The 22,419-nt window shown below is 30.7% G+C and overlaps 1 protein-coding gene across 1 annotated transcript in view; it reads left to right on the top strand.

The window, feature by feature from the left end:
- The first annotated feature begins 9,109 nt into the window (after positions 1 to 9,109).
- The window catches only part of LOC113516710 (clavesin-1), a 45,782-nt gene continuing 32,472 nt past the window's right edge, over positions 9,110 to 22,419 (top strand). The window contains exon 1 of the mRNA XM_026901173.3: positions 9,110 to 9,419. Within this exon, the coding sequence (XP_026756974.1) occupies positions 9,362 to 9,419 (58 nt within the window). The 5' untranslated portion in view covers positions 9,110 to 9,361. The remainder of the gene's footprint in view (positions 9,420 to 22,419) is intronic.

The raw sequence follows: 22,419 nt of genomic DNA, 5'->3' as shown, positions 1-22,419 counted from the left end.
GCGCCGGCGGTGCCGGGCATCCCCAACATATTCGCATATCTTATATCAGTATCGATAAACAAGTACAATATATACTGAGAATTAATATATTGAGAAGTGTGAATTAATTTGTTTGTAAAAAACAAACCAGTGTTTAATTTACGCTTGAAATCAATACACAAGTATACTCAGTTACGAATTCTATAGATTTAATTTTACATGACTGTCCAAAAAGGAATGTTACGTTTTCAGAGTTCATTATTTTCAGATTTTGTTTCAGAGTTTGTTTGTATATTTTTTTTTTTATTTCATCATATATTTTATGTGCCAGAATAGATTATAGTATAAAGGGTTCGTTAGAATCTTTATTAAAAATATTTTCTTTTTAAAAAATATTTTGTTTTTCGGCAGAGCAATTGTATTATTAATTTGTGGAATAAACTTGTTGTATTTGTATTATAGTTGTGAGTTTTTGCGAAAATTCTTAAATATAGACGGTTTTATATGAAATGCCGACATGTCATAAACTACTGGTGATTTCTCGGATACATGCTATCCCCGTAATTTAGTTCGCATGACCTATAAAATCGTAAAAAAGAAATGTACGAAAACAAAATCGATAAAAAATATTCATCATCATTCAGTTAATAAATGTAGTCATTATGGAAATTTTTAATTACATTGTATATATCATACATACAATTTTTATGTAAACATTTAATTTTTTCTTATTAAATACATTTTCCCCCCTGCATAAATATAGTGTTTGAGTCCAAGAAAAATTATAGCTTTACACCAAAACATGTTTTAATATAAAATTTCTATTTATTTTATTTATAACTAAAAATATTGTTATATTTATATAAAAAAATGGAACCTACGAAACTAATTTTCTTAAGCCTGCAATTTAATCCATTATTTACCTTTTAAACAAATTATCTCAAGTTAATATGGAAAGAATGAAATATTCATTAAAAATTATTATTTTTTATTTAACTACCATAAGTACGACTACAACGATTAAATAAATCAGATTTTAAATACGTAATTGTTAATCCACATTATATTATTTTAAACTGAAATGATTATTTTTAGAATAATCTGCTTAAAAACAAAAATATTTTTAGACGAATTAAATATTTAATGGTATATTACATCTTGTTTAATCAAATCTTCTAAATGCCGCACAAAAATATAAATTTGGGATGTATTTTTTTTAATTGTAATTTATAAATAAAAACTAATACACAGAAATCAGTCTTGCTAATATTAGAACAATAAGTTATGTAAAAGGTCGCAGAAAGAGGCGTTTAGGGGCAACGGGGACTAGATGTCCTATTGCTAAAAATATACCCTGTCAGATCGACCTTCACGCGGTTGCCATTAGAAACCGTAATTACTAATTCCTGGTAAATTCATCGTTTTAAACCAACTGACCTAGCTTTATCGTCATCTATCTTCTCCCATTATACAAATGCTATTTTTATAAATTGTTTATAAGATTATAAAATATTTTACGTAGGTACAGATAAACAATATTATTATTATATTTTTTTTATACCACTTAGAATGGCAAACAAGCTGACGGCTCATTTGATGAAAAGTGGTAACCGTCGCCTATAGACATGAGCAGTACCATGGACTTAACAGAGCATACTGTTTCGCCCATGATACCCTCCATGCGTTGCCGATCCTGAGGACTCAGACGTTATTCCACCGTACCCTGTAAATTCACGCCATATCCCACCCTTCAAACCGAAACACAGCCATGCAAACACAATAAATATTTCTGCTTTATAATAAATAAGTTCTATACTTATTACACATAAGTATCTCTTGCTTCAGCTACAAGTGGCGCTCTGTCACAACTAGGTTATGTTTCGATATACGTATTCAAAATTTCCACTGCATAATCACATTAAACGAAGCGCAGATTAAATTACTGTTGCTTTGAAACACGAGCAAATTCTTTGGTATGGTTTTGATAATTTGTTGAAAATATTATATACCCATACTTGTTTTAGAATAGAATATAAATAACCTTTATTCAAACAGACATGTTTACAAAACCTTTTATGTTGTAATTTTTTTTTTATGGAAGATAATGGAATAGTAACCCCGCCTGCGCTAATGGGATACGCTGGCGGAGCACCAGTGAAGGGTGATAGATGAGAATGAAAACAGGCCAGTTAGCCCATCATGATGAATTCATCAGGAATTAACCATGATAGTTTCCAGGGAGAACTGCAAGGAGGTCGACCTGGTTGGGTATATTGCTAGCAATGGGATTTTTAGTCTCCATTACTAACAATCCCTTTCCCCCCGAGTACTAATAGTTATACCAATCCGAATCCATTGATATGCTAGCCCTATTAGGTCGACCTCTACGTGGTTCCCCTTGTGATGGTTTCCATCGTGAAAAGTTCTTATTGAATTCGTCATGATGGGCTAATTGACCTGCTTCATCCTCACCTATCATCCTTCACTGGTGCCCTGCCGGTGTATACTGATAGCGCCGGTGGGGTTACCACTCTATTATCACCCACAAAAAAAAGTGTTAGGCAAGCTAGGTGGTATGAGGTTTTGTTTCGAGTTTTCAATCTTTTACACTGGTGTATTATACTAGGTTTCCTCAGTGCGCCTCTTACGGATTCTTATAGATGAAAAGAGGTGAATTCGAATAAAATGATGTGTATTTATTAAAAAACAAAAGAAAACAAATCATCATTATCATATCTCTAAAATTACTTTTAATTAATATAGTGAATGAGATATATGATAAAATTAAACGTATCAATATTTTTTTAGGGCATATCCCAATATATTTTTTAATTTACGAACATCATTTCACGTAAGTTCACCTCTTTGTATTATTTCACCTGATTTCATATACAGGAAAGGCTAGAGCGGTAGGTAAAAGACGAGAAAGAATTACATTGTACTAAGACTATATATATTCGTACTATTGTTATTATAAATATGAAAAAATAATATGAACATACACATGTTTGAGTAGGTACTTAGTTTATATAGCTTAACAGCTGAACCGATTTTAGTGAAATTTGGTATGGGATTACTTTCTTTCTTATCCACTTTGCATTGGTACAAAAACTTTGAAATCTTTGAACTGGCACTAAAAAGATTGCGCCAATGTTTAATATTCCAAATTTTAATTTTTTTTTTTTTTTTATCGAACAATCGAACAGAAGAGGTTAACGAATTTACTGGTTGTGGTTGTAATACAACTATGTAGTATGCAAAAAAATATGGAATCAATAAATAGGAATTGATTAAACACGAAATCGATTGAATTGGTGAAAATATCACTTAACATAAATACACATTATTCTTTATTTTTTATATTATTATTCAATCGAATTTTCTTTCTTTGAAGTCGGTTGAAAAATATGCACGTTCATAACCTACACAAAAAAGTTATAACTGCATGGCCCCAGTAAAGACACGCACGCCCACTGTTGCACGAAATATACCAACAACAAAGAGAATAAATGTATCCATTGTTTGCTACGATTCTTTTATTTTTAAAATAATTTGCATGACAACAAAGCGTTAAGATCGTTATCGTGAATTATCGCGAAGTTTATTTTTAACACAGAATGCGTTTAGCATCATTGTTAAAAGCTTCCTACTTGTTCTTCATCTATTTTGTTGTTTTTTTTTTTAATGTTCATTATTGGCAGTGTCTGGTATATCAAGACCTTTCTAGGGTGTAAGTTGGTCAAACGCGATACTTGAGAAGCAGCAGAATTACTTGACAAATATTAAACTTAGCTAAAAAATAGAATAGTAAAATCGGACACTGTTTGGATATTTAAGTAATTACGTTGATGATGATGATAAGTAATACTAATACAAACCAAGTAAGGAATAATTAATTTGTAAGTAGGTTTTTAATGAAACTAGACAGGATTTGATTATTTTTTTATTTAGTTTAAGTGTGAAATAAATTAGTTAGGCCGGTGCTTTTACTTTAACTGTTTATTAATAGAATTAAAAAATAAAAGTAAATTGAAATTGATGTTAAATAATTTATCAATTCAATAACAGATGGCAATATTAAAAATCAAATACTAAATAGTTATACTATTTCATATTAGATGGCGCTAAAATAAAAGTTGTATAGCGCCATCTGTTATATAATAGGAATATTATTAAGTAGTCTTAGTAAATAAATAACACTAAATGTCTAGCATATTATGTATTTAAAAAAAACTATTATAACTCCATAGATAGCCCGGTAAGGTATCAGTTTCAGTGACACGATCATAGTTGTCCTCTTAGAAGAAATCAAAACAAAGGAGTTTTTTTTTATGGATGAAAATGGAATGGTAACCCTCCTTGCGCTATCGGTATACACCGACGAGGCACCAGTGGAAGATGATAGGTGAGAATGAATACAGGTCAGTTGGCCCACCATGATGAATTCGACAAGAATTAACCATGATGGTTTCCAGGGAGAACCGCGTGGAGGTCGACCGGAGAGGGTATATTGCTAACAATGGGGCTTATATTACTAACAATTCCTTTCCCCAAACAAAGAAGTTACATCAGAGATTCTACCCGTGCTTCCCTAGAAAAGATGCAGATAACCAGCAATGATGATGCAACAACACACCACAGTGTTACGTTTTGCACTAATTCAGATTCACTTGGTTTATATTTATCCTAGTAAAGCTAATAGACCTGTTATAAAGTGTCTAAATTATTATAACTATGACAGTGACCCTTGCGTAATGTATAGAAACACTCAGATATTTACCGTCATAAATCTATAATGCAGAATATAAAAAAATTAAGCTACCATAATATTGAATAGGATATGAATAAAAGTCGAATGTGATTATGGAAGGCTATGATTGTAAGGCCAATTATTTATAGCTAAAGGTGGCTAAAAATATGAATATATCATATTTTTTATTAATCAATATAACAATTTTCGTCGTACATATAGCATGTCAATATTTATATTATAATTTTTAATCTAACAATAATTATTAATAATGTTCAATAATAATATCTAAAACACAAAATAAAAATAACGTCATTAATAAATAATTAAAATTTATTTACATGTCAATAATGATGAATATAATATTTAGAATTGGAAATTTCAGACTTAATACAATTAAAAAATAAATAAATAACATCAAAAATATTGGCATTTAGGTACATGATCACCTACCTAAAAGGATGTTGCTCAAAAAAGTCTGTATTTTATTTTTAAATTTGTTTCTTGACATTTGCGTTATTATTTAAGGTAGTTTGTTGTTACCTTTTTATTTTTATATAAATATGATATTTCATACTTTCTGTAAGTCGCGGTTTGGCATTTCAAATTTGTCTTATATCTGTAATTCATTTAATTTTACCTATTGTGACTTGTATAAAGATTTACGTTACGATCGCTTCAATTTTGTATGATCGTTTGATCGATTAATTGTGTATGGAAATCTATGTTTTTTCACTATCTAATAAAAGCGCAGTTACATCTTTAGTACGATTGTCTAATTTCAAATTTACAATCGAGCTACTAATCCATGTGCAGTTTAATAAATTTTAAAATTATGAGCGAACGTAAATTATGTACATTATCACATAAGATATACATATGTATATATATACACTAGTAGGATAGAATAGTACGTGTATACCAAATTTTAAGACGATTGTTTGAGCCGTTAAAATGAGTTTGATTGTTGCACTAACTCATAACTAACAAACTAACAAACTCATTTTTACATCCTGTTAATATTATTATAAATGTGAAATCTTACGAGAATAGGTGGATGAAATTTGGTAAACGAGTAGGTTTTATACTATTTTAGCACATAGGATACTTTATGTACTCATTCATATGGAAGAATAGTTTACAATACTAGTAACAGACTAAGCGTATCCCACGAAATTTCCAAATAATGAATGGTTTCCGATAATACTAAACACACGTTCTCTTAGTTATAGACTACAATAAACGAAATTTCGAGACAGTATTTAAAAAAACGACTATCCTCACATACAATATTCATTATTAGAAAATAATTCTCAAAGATAAACGAATGAATGAATGAATATCCTCTTTGCAGAAGATGCAGAGGCATTTCACTGCCTTAGTTCAGATACATCAAAAGCTTGAATACAAGTTCAACATTGACAGATAATACAAAAAATATAAAATCTTTGTTATTCATTGCAGAGCAATGACCTGCTTTTGTCAATATTTTAAGAAATATTAATTAATTTTACTTATTTACAAAAAAATATTAAACAATATCCAAAAATTTATTAATCTAAATCGTTCACCAATTTTGTCATGTTTGAGTCCCTTTTTTATGAAGCAAAATGTACTTGTTACAACTACAAAATCAGTCGATAATTATTATTTATCTTTATACCAGGTAAAGAACCTTAGCTATAGCTATGTGTATATATGAAATTAAGAAAATTGAGCTAATCATACATACTTATACATTCAACAATGTAGATTATGTACCGACATAATTAATAACAGTCAGAAGTCAAGGAGAACAGCCCCTTGTAGCCAGCCTTTAGTCCTTGCTCCAAGCAATTCCTTCTTGGAATCTCCAGTAACATTAACCTTGATGTGACATTTAATCTTTGCGGTTACTGGCAATTTAGCTTACACACTTATACGACGAGTGGAAATGCCTAACATTTTATAAAAGCTAACATTGAAAAAAAAAATTACGGTAATTTGCAAGTTCTATTTTCAAGTTAGAAATTTGCAAATGTTTTGATACGATAAATGAATGTTATTGACCTGAGTCTTGGATAAATCTGATGACTTACAGATTCCAGAAGCCCTAAATATCGTTGTGTAGGTACTTACATAACATAATAAGGGGGGGGGGGGGAAGATTGTTAGTAACGCAAATTACTAGTTCCATTGCTAGCAATATATTATACCCTCTCAGATCGAGCTCCACGTGGTTCTCCCTGGAAAGCATCGTGCTGAATCCCAGGTGTATTCATCATGATGGGCAAATTGACCTGCCTTTTCATTCTTATCTGTCATCCTTCACTGGTGCCCCGCCAGTGTATACCGTTAGCGCGGACGAGGTTGCCATTCCATTATCATCCATTAAAAAAAACATAACAAGGTCAGCAGCAGAATTGGATAAACATTGTATAAGGTCAACATTAATTGAATTCAAATGACATAATATATACTATGGAGAATATGGATTTTGTAAATCTAAAAGTTTTACAAACTTTTGATATTAGGCGTAATAGAATTTTTCTACTTCATGGCCACATGTAATAGTTGTAGTCTATTTTTTAAATTTATATTTTTAAACATATCATGCGTAACATACATAATTTTCAGATCACAATCTTAATTGGTCAATGTATATATAACTTTATCCGCCAAAACTGGTTTGATTTTTTTATTATTATGTAATATAATATTGCTGCCCACGCTTTACTGACGCAGCACGTTGATATATATGATTACCTGATTGTACATCTGTAACCATATACGAGTATCTAGTTATTGTTCTTGATATGTAAAACAGAGTTTATATATATATATTTTTTTTGTATTTAGAATGTGTTTTTACCATATACCAGTGCACAAAATGAACAAATAATTAGCTAGGGATAGAAAACTGATTTTGTGTTAATTGATTGTACAAAAATAAATAAAAAGAGACAATACTGTGATTTGTATTAAATATATGCTAAACTTAACTTCTTAAAATTAATAAAAGTTGTACGTATTTTAATTTATGAAAAATTTTAAGTTTCCTATTTTATATTTTCTATGTGAAAATGTCACTATTGTCATATACATATAATTTTGATCATGTTTTTCGTACCTTTATAATTACTTATATACGTACATATATTTTTAATGATACAATGATACGAACGGCAAACAAGTTGAAGGCTTGCGTTATGAAGAGTTGTAACCGTCGTCTATAGACTTGATTCAAGTCACTGGAACAATACTATGGGGATTACAGAACATATTATTATGTCCATTGTACCTCCCATGACCACACACCTACTCGTTTATATTATGAATTTTACACATTTACGAATCTAAACTAAATTACATTTTATTAAACTTTTGAAAGGTATAAGTATTAATACGATATTTCGTCAGGTGTAGTAAAGGTAATATGTGACTTAAAACAATATTTACCAGTAGAAAATATTAAGCATATCATGAACATTCTTAATTAAAATGGAAAGTTATGCATTCCTTTTTAGTCGTTCTCGATCAATAATAACAAATGCAATGAGGCAACATATTTTTTTTAATATTTATAGGCTTGTTCTACATCTTATGTCAAAAGAAATATACAGTGGAATAATAATAATAATAAACTCTTTATTGCGCACAGTAGAGATGTATACAAGGAGTATTTATACAGAATGTGCATATACAAAAGGCGGCCTTATCGTTAAAAGCAATCTCTTACAGACAACCTGGAATATAGAACCTCCTTTTACGAAGTCTGTAAAAATGGACATCTATACAAATTACGTTGCTTTTTGCGTCACGAAGAAAGTACTTTTTGACATTGCAAAGTCATTTTACTCTACTGGCAACTATCCAACCTACAAATATACTGTGATGTCTATTTTACTTCACTGTCAAAAAAAAACATGGTAAAAGCCATTGTTTTTAAGATGTAAATATGCAACCTTCATTGTTTATATTTTCCATATTTAGTAAAAAATCTTATCATGACTTTTACCGAAATCACTAGTAATAAAAATTAAAAATGTAAAAACATTATTTAAACAAAAAAAAAAAAAAATTGTAAACGGACAAAATATAATATTTACAATTAAAAAAAATGAGAATTTTTTAAACAACTTTGAATATATTTTATTATGCTCTTTGAAATTACGAGTATATTTGCCTATATCATAATCAAATACATACACATGCCAAATTTTATTAACATTCTAATATTTGTTTTTTCTTTTATTATTTCTAACTTAAACGCGAACCTGCAGATTACATGGGTATTTTCATTTAAAATACTTTGGGAATTCATTCTCACATGTGTCGAGTATCATTGACTCACCACACACAGTCCTACGCTACGTGGTCCTACAACATTGTGGACCGAGTGAGAAATGCGCGGCGCGCGCAGTCTGATTCCTTCTGCACAAAGTGATACTCGTTTTGACGCTTATAGAACGCTAATAAAATCAGCTGTTTAACCTTTTTATAAATAACAATGACATAAAAATAACGGAATATACAAATTAGTCTTTGTATTGTAAATAATTTTGAGCGTATCGGTCGTTTTTGCGGTTACGATCGTGTCAAGCTTTTTCAAGTTAACAATAAAAGTCTATAGTGTGTTTGACAACAATAACAATGCCAGCGGAAACTCAAATAGAGCCGAGAGTGGTGCATCGCAAAGTCACACCGGAAAGTGAGTAATTTACGATTGTTTATTGGCATTTTTATATATAAATATACCTATACATATTTATCAAACTTTATTGCTTTTGTTTTGTCTTGTAGGTAGATATCATGTACTTGTTTTAACCTTAAATGTAGTAGTACATTTTAATTCAATTACTTTTTATTTACGTAATTTTATTCACTATTATACCATTATATTAATTTTTTTATTTAATATATTTTACTTGTAATGTGTAGGTAGTGTCTTTGTTCTGGAAAATCACGATAATAGCATTGAAAACCATTTATTTTTTTATTACTTTAACTAGTAACCCTTCTCGGCCTCATGATTCGGTCGTAAAAAAACCACATAGCGTTAGTTTTTCCGAATTTATTACATATATACATACATATTACAGTAATAGTATAGCAACTTGTTTAATGGCCTATGAAGACGAGGAAGATTTTGCTTGTAAACAAAATTTCTCTTTACATTGGTATGTTTTATATATTTTTGAGTCCTACAAAAAGCAATTTTTGGCAGAAACCAGTTTAATTCGGTCGTAAAAAATAAAATCGCATGTTACGAGCGCATGTATTTTGTAAGTATACGGCTCAGACAAGGTGAATTTTGTGCTCACCCAAAAAGTCCTAAATTTCGCATAAAATTTATGCAGGCTTCAAAATTAATGTGAAATTTGATAAAGACTATACGAATATAAATGAAATCGATCCAGGCAACTTAAATAACATTTGCATAAAAACATGTGTCCGTGGGTTGCAACTAGTTAAATCTAATGTTCTTTGTAAACGGAGCAATAAAATGTAAATAAATAAACCGCGGCTTTGCCTGTATGCATTTGAATAAAAAGTGTCCCATATATTAATCTGTGTACCAACGTCATACTTATCTTTTTACCTGCTTAAACATTCATGCACCCAAATATCTTTAAAAACTTTCATATTTGCTGGGTGAAATCAAAAACATTTACATCCTTTTGAGATATTGTTCTGCCGATAAAGCTGTCCTTCCATATGAGCACAGCGCTTTCAACTGTCAATTTATATGAGAAACTAAATTTTTTGTCGTGTTTCGACGCATGTTTCGTCGAGAAAAATGTTTAGTTTTAATGGATTTTTTCTCTTTTAAAAGGATACCATATTTCTAATTTCACTTTGTATGACATAACCATGTTTAATATTATAAACATATTATTCTAAACTAATATTATAAAAAAGGCACGATTTCATTATTATTATTTTTTTATATTGGGTAAATTCAAAAATAACTTGATCGATTTTAAAAATTATTACATCTATTGAAAGCTATATTGTCAGGGAGTAATATAGGCTGTATTTATTTATCAACAAACGGGGTGGGCCGTTTGTCAGTATAGTAAATAACATTTGATATGTTGATATGTGGGTGGTCACTACAGTAAAGTAAATAAATTAAAAAATATATATGTCTTCTATTAATATCGCCTACGCTATTGATATACATTAGTAGGGTACCAGTAAGTGATCAAAGGTGAGAATGAAGGTTAGTCAGGTGACCCATTGAGGATTTACTAGGATTTTAACCATAATAATTATCAGAAAGAACTGCGTGGTGGTCGACATGATATAGTATAATATTAGTAATGGCGCTATTCTAAAGAACTATAGTATTGTGCCATGTATCTCTAACTCTCCAAGTATTGCCCTTAAAACTAGAGCAAACCGATGTCTGTATCTAGTGGTAAAACGACACGTGTGAGGTAGGCATACAAAAAATGTCAACATGGACTACCTACCCCATGCTGACTTTTTTGTACGTCTGTTTCAATAGAATGTAAATATAAACAAATTTTGTTAAAAGTAACACAAAAACACTCTCTTAATTGAATTAGTAACAAATCGAAACATTCGATTAATACATATTTTATTTGTACTACTATTCACATAATTTAAATTATATTGAAAAAATAATAAAATAAAAAAAAAATCAAGGAAAAGTTGTCGTTTACGAGTAGTTGCATTTTAATTACGATTATTACTGAGTTTCATTAATACAGTTGATCCCCAACAGACTGTCTTATGATAAGGAGAATTATTAGTTTGTTTACATTTTTATTAAGTTCTATTTAAATGGACTATAATTTTCCTTCAGGTGTATGTAGTTGTTTATTTATACTTACCATACTATGTATATCTTTAAAAACTAATAACAACAGCAAATAGTGATTTATCCAAATATCCATTTTTTTATGGGTGATAATGGTATGGTAACCCCGCCTCCGCTAACGGGATACGCTGGCGGAGTACCGATGAAGGGTGATAGATGAGAATGAAAACAGGCCACTTAGCCCATCATGATGAATTCATCAGTAATTAACCATGATAGTTTCCAGGGGGAACCGCGAGGAGGTCGACCTGGTTGGGTATATTGCTAGCAATAGGATTCTCAATCTCCATTACTAACAATCCCTTCCCCCCCCCCCCCCCAAATATCCATTGTCCATGATTACATAGAATGAGTCAAACTGTTGTATAAATAGCAATATATACCTACGGTGACGTTAATTACTAATAAAGAGAATAATAAATATAAACTGCTATCTATTATTATTGGATTGTTTTTTATACATTTATATCGTATTAAACAATATATGAGACATACTTATATAGCAATTAGATATCAATATAGTTATAAGGTATTTACAATCATATCATATACCCAATAATTATTTTAGAATATAATTTTCTTATTTTAATAATATTGGTAATTAGTTTGTATTCCCTATTAATAAGTTGTTCAAGTTATGATACTATCTATATGTGTTTTTTATGCAATTTAGAATGGCAAGCTGACGGCCCACCTGATGGAAAGTGGTAACCGTCGCCTCTAGACATGAGCAGTACCATGGACATAATAGAGTATACTGTTTCGTCCATGATACCCCCTATGCGTTGCTAATCCTAAGGACTTAAGTGATATTCCTCTGTACCCTGTAAATTCACTGCCATATTCCACCCTTCAAACCGAAACACAGCCATGTAAACACAACTACTTTACGGTAGAAACACGTAAGGGACAGAGGTGCCCAAGCAAACAACTTTTGTACAAAGTCTCCCTCTGGTATTTGTTTATTTGTCTGTAACACTTTATTGTACAGTAAACTCTTAATTATAGGATACAGAGTTGTTAAGAAAAGAATATGTATAATGGCGGACGTATTCCATAAAAGGGTTTTCAGTTTGCTAATTCTATAAAGTTACAGTCATATATTGGATTTTGGACGTCGATCCTTCAACATAATAATTATGTAGTATCCACCAAATATTCCATATAGGCAGTACCAATTTAATTTATCATTTATAATAAATCATAATGGACGTATTATACTTGTAATAAAACAAAGTTCAGTATATATATGAACTAGCATGAATCACTTCTCTATTAAGAGGACATTGGCACGACTTGACTATAATAACTGTCTGTGAGATATTGTAATCAAATGATGGATTCTATAGGGGTACCGCGTGGAGGTCGATTTCACAGAATATATTCCTAATAATGGTGCTACTAGTCTATTACTAACAATCTCTTCCCCCAAACATTTAAGTTGGTGAGAGGCAAGGATATGTTGTTTACTTTATGGAACGAATGATGGTATGGTGGTGTAATGGTGGCAATTAATGTATTCAGTCCGTTTCATGGTAAATGACCACCGCAGCTTATAAATGCTTGCAACACCATTAATTGCGATGCCTATTTAAATATAAGGTGGTAATGTTTTGATTTCGTAATTGTAATTTATATATGGAGTAATGTCTTACGGTCGAAGGCAAGTATGGCCATCGCAGATCTGAGGGCCTACCATGAAGTATTTTCCGAAATTTCGGGGACGAACGAAACAGAAATTTGATGTTAAAATTACATAATACATGTTGTTTAAAATTATTAAAAATGTTAAAATATCACTCCTTTGGACTATTAGAATAGGATTTATGATGAACGAAATGTTAAGCTCCATTTACTGGGTCGATTTTGATACGAACAAAAACACGAAATTGAGCACGAAATTTCGGAATTTCATTTCATGGTAGACCACCTGATATAAATTAGTCCTCGATGAGATATAAAAGTGAAATTACAAGCTACAGAAGTAAAATACCATAAGCCTCCATAATAACAATGCGTGAGGGGTGCCTTTTTTTATTGGATAATAATAAATGGCAACCCCGTCTGAGCTAACGGTGTACGCTGGCGGGGGATACCAGTGTGAGATAATTAGCCCATCGTGATGAATTCACCTGGAATTAAACATGATGGTTTTCAAGAGGGACCGCGAGGAGGTCGCCCTAACAGAGTGTATTGCTAGCAATGGAGAAGCTAAATTCCCAATACTAAATAATTTAAAATATTTCAGATTTATATGAAGATATATTTATACAAAGTTATAAGGGCAGTATCCATTCAACAATAAAATATATTTCTAACTTACAATAAGTATACAGTTTATTGGTCCATTAGATGTACAAAGACTGTCAAGTAATGAGTGCATTAAGTTAGCCCGCAATTACCGTAACCACAATGCGTATTGAGCGAGCCAGTGTGTAATGTATGTACTTGGCATATTTTCTTTGTTAATTAATTATGTATAAGGTGTATTAATTTTTACGATTACTATGCGTTTAAGAATTTACCATTACAACGGATTCAATTATGGATTTATTTCTTAATGTTCAAAAATATTTTAATCAAGGTAGAATGTACTCGTAGGGCATAGAAAAGATTATACAGTAAAATATATATTTTTATATTTATTTACAATTACTAATAACTATATTTAGCATTTTAAATTAATATAAATAGTTGTAGTTATATTATTAAAATATATATTAATAAATGAAGATATTTTTTCAGTAAGGGATATACAGTTTAATATTTTTTTTATACAAGTTATAATGGCAAACAATCTTACGGCCCACCTGATGGAAAGTGGTAACCGTCGCCTATAGACATGAGTAGTACCATGGTCATAACAGAGTCTACTTGTTTCGCCTATGATACCTCCAATGCGTTACCATTTCTGAGGACTCGGGTGTTATTCCTCTGTACCCATACTAATAATAAATACTTATTATTATTAATTTTCAGTATATTTTAAGCTAACGAATTATAAAAACGACAAAAACTTTTTTAGTCTTTATTGTACAGAATAATCTAAGAGAAAGTACTACTAATTAAATAGCGGAATAACCCAATTACAAGTGGTAAATACGTCGATTGAATTAACACAAATATCTTTGTTCTGTTGTGCAATATTTATATTGTAAAAATGCATTTACGCATCGGACAGATGGTTAATTCTCATTCGAACGTTTTTGGCTAGCATCGAGGTCTTAATTAGTTGCAGTCTTGTTACTGAATTGGTGATGACAGTCTGTTTAACTTTTCCATCTTTTTTGCCAAGAAATGTTATTAGGTACGTAGGAAATTTTACTATGGGCTAATGTATGTACCTATTAACCCTCTTATTAAAAAAAAATGCCGGCCATCTAATAAAGCTACGTAATAAAAGTAAATTAGGTAGAGCACAGAGATCGATTTCTAATTCAACCACGCGTTCCAACACAATATATGTATTGTGCTCCCATTCGTTTTTCATAAATTTATCTGTTTGAAATTTATATAATTTAAAATAATTTTCACAATATTAGTTTTAATATTTTAATAATATCTAATACTCTTTCCTCTTTTATACCGATTTTATTAGATGACATCAAAAACATTCTATTTAATAACCATACAAACGTATTAAATTTTCTAACTTCCTTATCGGGCTAGTTGTCAGTTCCATATAAAATATCCGAATAAGCAATTTTAAGGTAACAAAATTAATAATGAAAACAACACGATATAACGACCGATCACAAAAAAAAATACTTCTTATTTCTGAAGTTATTAAAAATATATTAAAAATGCTTGTAGCTGCATTTCAAGAGCTAGAATTGTTAATAAGAAGTTATTTTTATTCTTATTTTGACGTAAAACCTAAACGATGACGGAATTCTTAATCGTTGCGACTTAATATTATGGATACAATAATTTCATTAACATTACACTGTTGCTTACAAATTCTATTTTTATACTTTAAATCACATTACATTTTATATAAAAATTTTGGTCAAATTATATATTAGGTCAGCCTGTATAAAATAAATACAAGCCATTTTTTTCTAAAGCATGGACGGAATCCGGGGACATTTGAAGGACGTATAATAATATGTGTAGTGAGATGGTAACAGGTTTCTAGTAGTAATATATATACGAAACAATTTATTTTAGTTTTTAATTGCAATTACTACATTAACATCATCAATAAAAGCTAGGGTTAAAATAAACGTCCATTGAAAGTATATATAGCTATTTTTTTTTTTAATATTCTGGCTAGTGGTTAATAGGGTTTTTTATGTAAATTGGAATGGCAAACAAGCTGACGGCCCCCCTGATGGAAAGTGGTAGTGGAAATAACAGAGTATACTGTTCTGGTCATGATATTATGCGTTAAATTCCTGAGGACTCATGTTATTCCTTGTACTCTGTAAATTCACTGCCATATCCATCATCAATAAACACATAAATACAAACATAACTGCTTCACGGTAGAAGCACGAATGGGACAGAGGTGCCCAAGCAAACGACTTTTGTACAAAGTCTTCCCCTGGTTAGCCTACCTAGGGATTCTTCTCCACAACGAATGGTCAAAACTCATATCTGCTACCAAATTTGCCCTATACAAACCCTTACTCACTAAAACAGGGGGAAAGTGATTGTTAGTAATGGGGTTTGACAGCTCCATTGCTAGCAATATACCCTACAAGGTCGACCTCCATGTGGTTCCCCATGGAAACCATCGTGGCTAATTTTTGTTGAATTTGTCACTGACCTACTTCATCGTCACCTATCATCAAGTTGAGTGTGTCATTCACTGATCATCCGCCAGTGTATACCGATGATTATCATTCCATTATCACCCATAAAAAACCCCTTACTCAGTGTTTTTGATGGAATTCATTTTCGTTTATTTACATTTAGCACATTTCAAAATTTTTATCTTTGAGCATCATTTACGTTTTCCTCAATATGAAAGCATAAGTATAAAGCATAGCATTTATTTAAATAATATTTCTATAATGTTTCTTGTTGGTTTTCCCTATTAAGTAAAACAATATTTACTCACAAGTTTGTTGGTTTATTGGTTATCTTTAGTACAGAATATTAATTAATTTATACAATTCCAACCTACTTTTATTGTTTTAACAAGATTACAAGAGATAATTCTCAAGAATTTTGGATGATAATTTCAATATGTAAATGAGTGCTAGAATGGAAAGCGAATCTTTAATTTTCTCCATTCTATGAAGAGAGACTACCTAATAATCTGCATTCAGCCACTAGTGATGAAATTCAATATGACTTGAAAATGTAATTTTACCAGTACTTTTATTTCTGGATTTTTTGTCATGTAATGATATACTGGATCGAGCAACAATTTGCTCGATGATGCCCATCGGGGCACAAACATCATAAGGGATCAACTAACCTACTTTGCATTTGTTCGTTGTCTATTCTGTATAACTACTGAAAAATAAGCATCTACTTAAACGCCAAATAATTTTTAATATAATTTATGTAGAAAAAGTTTATCAAGAGTAGAATGTGGTACATAATACTAGTACCTTTAAATCAGAAATTATGTGGCCTATCTTTTTTTCAAGTTGAAGTATTAAGTTTACGTTTAAGAGCAAGACACCAGCTAATGATGCATGCTAGAGACAAAACGTATTGGATAGGTAAATACTTAGTTTTTGTTATGGTTGGGTTTATAAATACATGTCATTTATTTGCAAGCAAAGTGTTTGCTAATTAGGTACATATTAAATATTAAACTCACTCACCTTCTTGTTAAGGTCGACGCGGTTCATGACAATACAAAGAATCAATAAAAATTGCGAGTACATAAATGTGAATACACAATTTTATAGTTAACATATTATTTGTGTAAATGTATAAAAATAGACATTCATGTACAGGTACATACACTATTATGTAGTACAGACATTTGAATGTTAACTAATAAATAGGTGCCTTTTTGATTCGTGAACAAATTAACAAATACGCAAAATGCCTGTTAATGCTGGAGTAACCCCACCCGCGCTATCGGTATACACCGGCGAGGTACCAGTGAAGGATGATAGATGAGGATGAAGTAGGTCAGTTAGCCCATCGTGACGAATTCAACAAGAATTGTTCACGATGGTTTCCAGGGGGAACCACGTGGAGATTGACCTAATAAGGCATATTGCTAGCAATAGGGCTGTCAAACTCCATTGCTAACAATCCCTTTCCCCCAATGCTGGAGATTGTCGGCACTCAGTGGAGTCCGAAACTCATCTTTTTATAATTTTCTACAGACTAAGGATTTGCACTCTTACTCAGTCTGTAGGAGTAGTGTAAGTGAGTTTAAACTTGTAAAGATACTAGCCTTTACCCATTACTTCATACACGTGGATTACAGAAGTAGGAAAACCAATGAAATAGAACACTTCTGGATGGAATATCAAAATAAAACATAGACCAGTTTTTAAATTAGGCCTTCAGAAACACAACAGTGAAGACCGCATTCAATTTGGTGTAGTAGCTTTTGCATGATGCCAGAACAAGCATACATATATATAACAAATCAGAAAATTCACTGGAAGCTTATAATTATCGACCCATCTCTCTGCTGCGTTCCATATCAAAAATCCTCGAAAAGGTAGTCAATAAAAGGTTACTAAGATATTTAGAAAAGCACAAACTACTCGATGACAGACAATTTGGCTTTCGTGAAAAAAAAAACCATTTATGTCATCATATGATATTATTATTATATTATTATTTTGCCTTCTGTTACTGTTACTCCTATTAAAATCTCTTACATATATTTTTTAATATCTTCCATCTACAAACATCGACCAGTTACGATTTTATTATATTACTGAAAGTTTGTTGTTGTTGTCATTTCATTTCGTTGTTCATTATTTTTTCTAGGTCCAGTTAAGTTTTTGATGTTAATATGTATATACTTACTTATTCGTATATCTCATAATGTTTTTTACTTTGTAGTATTTCATTTGATTCTTTAGATAATATACATATATGAACTTCAATAAAGCAATGTAGGACTTTCGGTACTTACATTTTTAAAAAGTATCTTACTAAAAAATTAAAATAAAACATTCATATTTTTGTACTCTAAGAATAAATATGTAATGATACCTATGACTAAGTTTCATTCTTATACAAAAATCTGTGTAAAAAACAAAGTTTGTTGTTATAGAGATCTGGCCATATAAACACGACCGGATATCTAGGTCAAGGTTGTAAGTACTCAAATTTTACTAACATTTCGGTAATAAAACAACCTGTAAATACATAAATGACAAATGAAAGAATAATTTATTTGCTCGAAATGTGGTACAAAGGTCTTAAATGGTAACTGAGCTACACATTTCGCCTTATCTAAAGGCATGCAAATTTTGTCTTAGCACAGGTTAAGTAAAAATTTATCAATTACGTATGTCCAAATAATTATTCTAAATACATATTAATTGTTCTTACAATTAACTGGATATTGAACTTAAGCATAGGCTTTTACAGGTAATTATTTAAACAATTATCGGATACCGTAACTATCTCACATATTTGTTATGCTTGTGATATGTATATCTCCTAAGTATTGACTGATTTTAATTATTCTTTTAGAAACTATGTGAAATTTTTTTAAAAAGTATTTATTGGAACCATAAATTTTTTACAAATTACAAAAGAAGGGTAGTGTACGATAACAGCACATTAGTATATAATAACACATTAGTTAAAAATAACTGTGTCGTGGCTGTCAAAAATTCACTGCTATTTTAGTTTCATACTAATATCATCTTCATTATATCATAACAAACTATTATTTAAATCAAAATTCACAAATAAATTAAATCAAACCACATTTTTAAGACTTTCCCTACAGATAACTAATCTTTAATTTCTAAAACTGCAGTACTTGTGATTATTTTATCATTTATTTATACATGTGCCATGACTTATCACCATCTTTGTAATCGCTTAAAAAGGTGATAACTTGAAAAGAATAATTTAATAATACAAAAGGATCTATCATAATGGTATCGCCGGTTTTGGTTATAGATAATGATGTCACGTTTATCACGTCCCATTTATATGTCACGACTGTCGATCGCCGTTATGTGACACCATTGTTAGTGACCTAAATAATAAATCACATTATAATAATCTTCTGGATGTGACTTTTGATATTCGATTTTGATTTTTATATACGTCTTTCGATTTAATGGTCGAAACCTTTTTGTCTCCCGAAGAAATTTCAAATTTCACAGTACTTTTATCTGCGTATGTTACGCGATTTTTTTTTTAAATAGGTATCAATAATATCCAATCCTGTATTCTGGGTCCCATTGATACATACAAATTTTGCCAGGACTAAAGGAAGGTTTTATGTGGAACATAATCTTAAATTTATTATTTTTGACGGAAAAAGATAGTTTTTTTAGATTGCGCTATACGTGTGGAACAATGCTGAACACAAGACGTTTTATCCGAAATGCGAAAGTTTGTAGCGACTGATTTGATTTGATTTGATTTATTACTCTTTCACGCAAAAACTACTGAATGTATTTCAATTTTTGGTACACAGGTGGTTATATCCTAATTAAGCATATTTTATGTTTTGATTCAAGCCAGCATAGCCGCGGGATGCAACTAGTTATTGAATAAAATTATACGCGTATTTAATTATTTCATAGTCACATTATACACGAAAATCTAATTGCGTGATATGTACCAAATATACCAAACAGAGAATAATATAGTCATCTCCTGTTACTGATAGTGATATCAATCATAACACATTGTGACATATATTTTGAAGCTGATAAAGTAACATACATAATTGTAATTATGAAATAAATTTGAACGCAGACAATCTATTGTTGTGCTTATATAATAAAATAATTAGTGAAAACTATAATTTATACTTAATACTTTTTGTAAAATTTAGTAGAATAAAAAAATTAATTGTAAAAAAGCAAAATTATACTAGTGGCTGTATATAAAATCATTTACATACAATAAAATATAATATTTTTAAAATATTACAAAATTTACAAATATATATATATATATATATATATATATATATATATATATATATATATATATATATATATATATATATATATATATATATATATTTTTACATTTATTTTTTTTATTCTACTATATTTTCACTATTTTTTTTATTATAAACTAGTTACATTATTCTTTTGATTTAATAAAAATATAAAGGAGTATAATTACTTTGTTTTAAAAATACTTTGAGGGTCGACCCCGAAAACTTGTTTGCAAATTCACAATCGAATGAAACATGTATTTTATTTTAAAATAACTTTAAAAGAAGTAAGTCTTTTAAGTAGTAAAATTTACGCGTTCGGAGTTTTTATAAAGGTTCATGATGAACGAGACGTCCTTCCTTGACCTTCGTCAATAGATGCGATATTGTTGTGTACAGACTTAAAAAAAAATTAAAATTTGAGTCCATAACAACAGAATTTCGTTCTATTATAATTCCAGTGGTCGTGACGTGATGAAGTACATTTCATTTTTTTTTTTTATTTTTATAGTGAAAATGGAATGGAATTCCCGCCTGCGCCAACGGTATACGCTGGCGGGGCACTAATGAAGGGTGATAGATGACAATGAAAACAGGTCACACAGCCCATCATGATGAATTCATCGGGAATTAACCGTGACAGTTACCAGGGGGAACCGCGTGGAAGTCAGCCTGGTTGGGTGTATTGCTATAAATGGGATTATTAGTCTCCATTACTAACAATCCCTTTCTCCCCAATGTTCCTTTGTTGAAGTACGATTATACTAAATGTTCATAAAAAAACGCCTTCGACACATCGGTCAGACACCGCTCTTGGAAATTTGTTCTTGCGAATCTCGCTGTCACTCGCTAATTCGTATTATTTTTTTGTGGCCTTCAATGCATATTTATTTTAGATGCTCAACTCGGCCGCTTAGAACGCAGAGCAAATTTACTTAGAGCGTCATGACTCGAGGCCCTCAGGTGAGGCCGCCTAATACACGTTCGTATTTTTCCTCAGTCTATAATTTAGAATTTTTTTTTGATGGATGAAAATGGTATGGTAACCCCGCCTGCGCTAACGGGATACGTTGGCGGAGCACCAGTGAAGGGTGATAGATGAGAATAAAAACAGGCCAGTTAGCCCATCATGATGAATTCATCAGTAATTAACCATGATAGTTGCCAGGGAGAACTGCGAGGAGGTCGACCTGGTTGGGTATATTGCTAGCAATAGGGAAATAATTAAGAAAAAATACAAGGATCTAAATGAGACCAATAAAAGCTAAAACAAAACATTTTTGAATTTTGTCTGTCTAACAGTCTGTCAGTCTTTATTTTTGTTCTGATATCACGCAAAAACTACTGCACTAAATTAAATGTAGTTTTCAAAATTGTATTCCTGAAGATATAACTTAACATGTAGTGTTACATTTTGATTTGTTCATCTAGAAGTAAACTATTTCATTGGTTTTCCTATTTCTGAAATCCACGCGGACGAAGTAGCAGGCAAAAAGCTAGTTGCTTCATAAATATTGAGTACTGTGCTATGATATAAAAGAACTTGTCTTTTATTTTCTATTTAGTACCTTTTTTTTAATGGATCATTATGGATTGTTTACTCCGTCTGCGCTATCCTTATACACTGGCGGAGCTACCAGTGAGGGATGAATAAAGCAGGTTAGTTGACCCATCATTACGAATCAACAATAAATCACTCGCGATGGTTTCCAGGGGGAACCGCGTGGCGATCAACCTAATAAGGTATATTGCTAGCAATGGGATAGCTAATGTATATTACTGACAACTCCT

The sequence above is a fragment of the Galleria mellonella genome, unplaced genomic scaffold (assembly GCF_026898425.1).
Source record: "Galleria mellonella isolate WM207_F2 unplaced genomic scaffold, CSIRO_AGI_GalMel_v1 utg93, whole genome shotgun sequence".
NCBI classification, from domain to species: domain Eukaryota; kingdom Metazoa; phylum Arthropoda; class Insecta; order Lepidoptera; family Pyralidae; genus Galleria; species Galleria mellonella.
Note: the sequence above shows the minus strand (reverse complement) of the source record. Positions and strands in the feature narration are given on the sequence as shown.